Below are 5,702 nucleotides of genomic sequence, written 5' to 3' on the forward strand. Positions count from 1 at the left end.
AAGAGAGAGAGAGAGAGAGAGAGAGAGAGAGAGAGAGAGAGAGAGAGATGGAAAGGAGGTTTCTTTCTTTTCTGTTTTATTGGGGGAACCTATTACTTTATTGTAAAATAAGCCAAGAGTTAACAGATAATCTAGATAGGAAAGAAAAACTTCCGCGAGCATTTTCTAATTAAAATCTGATACTCGGGATCGTGGGACGGGGTGCTAAAAGTATAAAGACAAACAAACGGATCGAGGGCTATGATAATTGTTATCATAATATGAAGATATTATGTAGGCCTATACTATACGGGGTATCGGAGAACACACAAAATAATTATGCTGGCCTGCTCGAAAATAGGTCGTCGTCCCCTGCACAGTAGAGAGCAAAGATTTCATTGAAACGCTGTCAACAGAAAGCCTCTCGCACGTGTGTTCTTGATATTACAGCTCTTTAAAAAGATCTGTCCACACGAGGCCTACCCTCTGCAAGAAAATAGATTAAACACATGATCACTCAGGAATGTCAACAATGTCATAGAGGCGGGGCGTCTGTCAATCACGCTGAGACATGGAATGCGTTGCTGGCCTCCTTGTTCCGAGGGGGTGTCAGGTTGGTGTACTCGATCAGTACCTTTTTTCATTTGACGATTCTCTTCTTCCTTTTATGTATGTTTCAACTTAATCTTAACGTTTTATCAGCAGTTTTTAGCATTTTGTAGCATTTTGAAAAGGTTTGGAAAGAAGCAATTTATCACCGAAACGTTGTTGTCTAGAACCTATCACCCCTTTCACAGGTAATCTTTCCCTCCGCGGCGTTGGAATAAGGGAGTCCGTGTGACACGACTTTGGATTAAATACTAAGTAAGTTACCCATTTAAAATACTTTTTGTACTACTTCTCGCATATTTACTCATTTTATGCTAATTATGATATGAGTTTTATGCACTATAATGTCTTTGTAACCTCAAAATCATGGAAATTCTTGTGCCCAGCCTGTTGTATGAAAACAACATGGCGGCTGTCGAGTGCTTACATTTTATTTACCGAAGGTCGCATACCTTCTTCTGAACCACAAGGGCCTCTTTTGATTTAATAATTTCTTTGTATTTTAATGACTCACGACTTCAATTTACTCGTTATTCTTCGTAAAAACAAAACTGTATTCAGTTTAACTGCTTTCACCCACTCAATATTATGCTATGTAACATTAGATTCTATTCCGGTATTGGGAGGTCATGAAGCCCGAGAACCAGTGATCACTGTTGCCTACCCGGCTAAAGGTATGCGCTACCTGTGCCGGGAGTGAGACGGTGGCTGCAGTAAGTGGTTATGTCTCGGTTTCCCGTTATCTGTCTGTTTGGATGTGTCGCACTCAAATACAAATACTTCTTATTTTCTTCCAAAATTTGAGTCTTTCTTTGTAATGTATACCCCTTTTATCTTTGGGACGGGTTATCCCATTTCATCCCAGCACACAAGAGTAACACTAACAGGAAGTCAAAAGGATCTTAATCTGATAGAAGTTGAAGTGTTGAGTAAAGCTTCCTTCCTCGATAACTTTTAAACTTTAAAGGTAAAAGTAAAAGCTGTGCGCATAAGGCGTTGGTTAAGTAGTCACAAGAATGTTTTGATTATACCCAGCGGACACGATGTACGGAAACCTAACTGGTCTCCTCTACTACCTCTCTCATGATTCTAGATCCGTGACAAATTCATTCTCTTTTCCTAACACAACTTGATTCACCCATGCATTCTTTTCCTACCATCAAGTGAGTCTGCTGTCTGAATGAGGCTACTAAATCACACAAATGTGAGCTTGGAATTTGATTTAATTTATATATAATAGCCTATAGAGGGCCTATATAGGGGCTTGTGGTGTATGAGTAAAATAGAATCTGAATGCTCAGCTAAGCTTAAGTTACGGCGCCCTAAGCCTAAGCGGTTTGGTTTGAAAACAAAGTCAATATTGTCAACAATGAATAAAAAAAAAAGAGGAAGGGTAGAGGAAAAGGATTCATTCAATGAGGATTTGGATTTGAATACTGTTTAAGGCTTAAGTTAGTCCGTGTTGGACATAAGGTACACAGGTAGATGTTACAAGATACAGTTCTCAAAGAGGCACATTGGCGCTCATATGACATGACCTTATATGCCTTGCGAGCGCTGTAAAACCTTTACTAAAAAAAACAAAAAGAGGCACATGCATCAATCCACAAATCATTTCCTATTATGCAAAAGACTCAACGGTGGTGGTCTGTTAAATATTTGTGATATATAGTCATATTAGATTGTCTACTGAAATAATTAGTCTTTGCTGCAAATGAAATTGCTTTGATTTCTGACATTTTATTTGTTAGTAGATGTTTGAGAATGAGCCTCCATATGCTCAGTATATTTGCAACATATATCATACGTCAATAAAAGTTTGATGCTAGCATGAATTGAAATTCAAATAGACCCTTAAAGAGTACATTTAATAGCTAACAAAAATTGTTTTGTACAGTGTTCGTACACATGGGTGTGTGGGGGAGGGGGGGGGTTGCGCTTGATAGAAATTCTCAACACAAATATCCTGTGTTATTCATTATGTACTGTTTGTTGGTAGAGGGGTTAGATTTCCTGTGACGTAGATTTGATTGTGACTGGATCTAATTCATGTTCGTTAACTTTAACTTTAAGGGCAGTAAAGTTTTACCATCAATTTTTTATCATCTTCAGTCTGAATCTGTAAACATGAAAGAAATTATTTTTAAAAAATTGAATCCCTTTTCCCCTGAAGCACAAAGCTAGTAAACTTTTCAGAATTTGAAGTCAGTTCTATTATAATAGAATAAAGGGTAGAGCTCTGTATTTTTATTTTCAAAGACAAGGCATTCCAATAGCAGAACCTGATTTTCTGTAGAACTTTTATTGAGATGGAAAAGTAAACTGTCTCTTGACGAATTTTAGTGATGGCATTTATGTGTGTCATCCATGTATGTAAGATTTAAGAACTTTATTTTTTTCTTTTCTAAAATTCGTATTGTGGCGTACTCCTTAGTTTGATATAATTGATATCAGTAGGACAAGAATTCTTTTTGCCAGTTGATAAATTCTTGCTTGGCTGCTCATGAAATGTTTGTTCAATCAAATTTAACTGTCAAGGTTGTTTGAGTTTGATATTTATTGCTTTACAGTTTTAACAAATTGATTATGATGCTGGTTGGAAAAATGATGTCATAAATATTCTTAAGTTTTATGGTGTTTTGAGAAGTTGCCACGTGAATCTCTTCTATGCATTATAATATAATTCAGTGTGTGTGATAGTTTGTTTTTTTTTAAAGCGTTTTTGTGATTGTAATTATATATGATTGTCAAGCATTTAGTTTATGTCTGAGCTTTTGCCTTCCTTAAAGGCCACCGGTATAATATAAAACAATCGCCTGTGCAAACAGCCACTTCCCATTACCTGCCTTGCGTATTTTTTACTTTGGAAGACACTGTACTGTAAGACATCCACCAATGACAACCACTATCCTCAGAGCCTCAACATTGGCTGACTGTCTTAGACAATTTCAATTGTGTTGCAATGGGTTATGATTCAGTGTTTAAAATTTGCTTATATTTGCTTCAGGTTACTTGCAGTTTTTATGTAACTGAAGTTTTGGGAAGATAAGAAGTCATTGCTCTTATTTTTTTCTCTCTGCAGATCATAGTGGATTACCATAATGGAGTAATGTTACAGATTCGACTGGATTACTACTGTGATATGAAAATGGGATAAACCAAGAATGAGATGTCTTTTCGAGTATTAATAAGGACTCCCCATTCCCTGGAAATATTGGATAACATCAATTGGTGTTTCGTCAATTGTAAAAGAAAAAAAAATCTCTGAAAAAAGATTAAATGAGGTTCTTTATGCATCAATCGACAAGGTGCCCTATGCAATTTTCTTTTAATTTGTCCAGTGAGTTTCGATACACGGATATCACTACTTATGATCCGAAAGGAAACCGATAGGCCAGGCGGAAGACGACCCCTGCTGGTAACATTTGTCGGTAATAACCGGCAAATGTTAAATGAAATTCGCGACAGCCTCAGCCACCTTCGCAAAAATGATCTTGAGGGATACAACGAACTGTCGAGCCTGCACCTCAAGCCTGAGCTATCTCAAAGCACCCCTAACCTGCTGGAAAAGTCTGCTGGGAGTAAGATGACTCGGCGCGACAACCAGCACCACAAAGCCCTGGCGGAGATTCGCGACAGCTTGAGACCCTACCAAAATGCTTCTCAAGCCAACGGCCCCTCTCGAGGCTCTAGTGGCACCCCGGTTGCTGTTGGAGTCGTCGGTGGTGGTGGTGGTGGTGGTGGTGGTGGTGGCGGCGGCGGCGGCAGTGGAGGTAGTGATAATGGCAGCACAACAAGCTCGGCTAGTTCTCAAGCTGCCAGCGACGCGGAGAGCTACCACAGCAAAGTGCAGGCTATCATGCGCCATGGATTTGATGAGGTAATTGTCGTGGGGCAGTTATTTTGATGGAAGGTCTTGAATTATACATAAAGAATTGCCAAAGTCTTTTTCTCTCAATCCTCCCCTTTTAAAAAAAATGCAGTCTTACGGCTCAAGTATCAGCAAAGGAATGTAACCCTTACCATGTAATGCCACTAATTGATTATATGGACCTATGGCCAGGGCTACATCTCTTTGCTGTTTCAAGTTGTTATGCAGTCTTTCAATCTGATTTTCAGTGGGGGTGGGGGGGGGAGAGGTATTGTTCATTTACCATAAATCTTTTATTATTTTAGGTATCAATACTCATTTCTCAATTGCTGTCTTTAACACCTCCACTACTGTTAATATTAGCTGTCAGGGACAGTCAGTCTTACAAAAACTGTAAAACGCAACCTGAAAATGAATCAGAGACGACAAAGATAAGCGTGCTTAAGCCAGGATTTTACCTGAGTATTGTGTCTTGAAATTAAATTGGCTTCTTTGCAATCACAGAAAGGGGCGAGTTACTAAAGGTGTTCTGTGCCCCGGGTTTTCCTCCAACAAATCTTTTTGAAAAATAAAAAGCAACACCATCATCCAGGGTGTAAAGTATTTGTATAGGACGTCTTGGGGGCTAACAGCTCATGAGAATAGCATGAAAAGTTGCTGTCTGTTTGACCTCTAAGCTATTATTAACAAATATGCTTGTTACTGGTATCCTTTACTTCAGAAGCTTTTTCTTTCTCTCCATCTATTCCAATCGATCTATCTTGCTTTAAAGCCAGTAGGATATGATGAACGTTATTTTGTCAATGTTCTTATTTCTACTACTGAGACCCAAGAGAGAAACGTCAGAAGTTTGTGTCTCTTTAGTTTTCTTGCAGTCCTCTAAATTAGTGTGAAGTATTGCAAGTGTTTGCCGTACAGTTATAAAAACCATTACTAACTGGGTACATTGTTTGTGCACAATGCTAAAAATAGTAAGTTAAGTTTACTTTTATCATGTTTACCTCAGGTATCTCTTCTTCAGAACGGTCAAGTCTGTTTTCTTTCTCATGCTGTCGTTCTCAATTTTCTTTCACGCTGTTGTTCTCAGTGCTCATTGTACACGGTTTTCTTCCTTGTACGTATTTAATTTTTATGGTAACTCCACTCAGTCTGAGGCGATTGGTGGATTATCTTGTGAATTTTTTCAATGTTGCTGTTGTTCAAATTAGTGTAGTTTTTCTTGGGAGTGGGGGTGGGGGGGGGG

General features: G+C 38.5%; 1 protein-coding gene across 1 annotated transcript in view; it reads left to right on the forward strand.

The window, feature by feature from the left end:
- Nucleotides 1-101: 101 nt before the first annotated feature.
- LOC106010997 (serine/threonine-protein kinase Warts) overlaps nt 102-5,702 on the forward strand; it is a gene marked incomplete in the record, with an annotated part of 74,189 nt that continues 68,588 nt past the window's right edge. The window contains 3 exon segments of the mRNA XM_035973445.1: nt 102-592; nt 777-843; nt 3,671-4,468. Coding sequence (XP_035829338.1) covers nt 3,959-4,468 — 510 coding nt within the window.

This window comes from Aplysia californica, unplaced genomic scaffold, assembly GCF_000002075.1.
Source record: "Aplysia californica isolate F4 #8 unplaced genomic scaffold, AplCal3.0 scaffold01237, whole genome shotgun sequence".
Lineage (NCBI taxonomy): Eukaryota > Metazoa > Mollusca > Gastropoda > Aplysiida > Aplysiidae > Aplysia > Aplysia californica.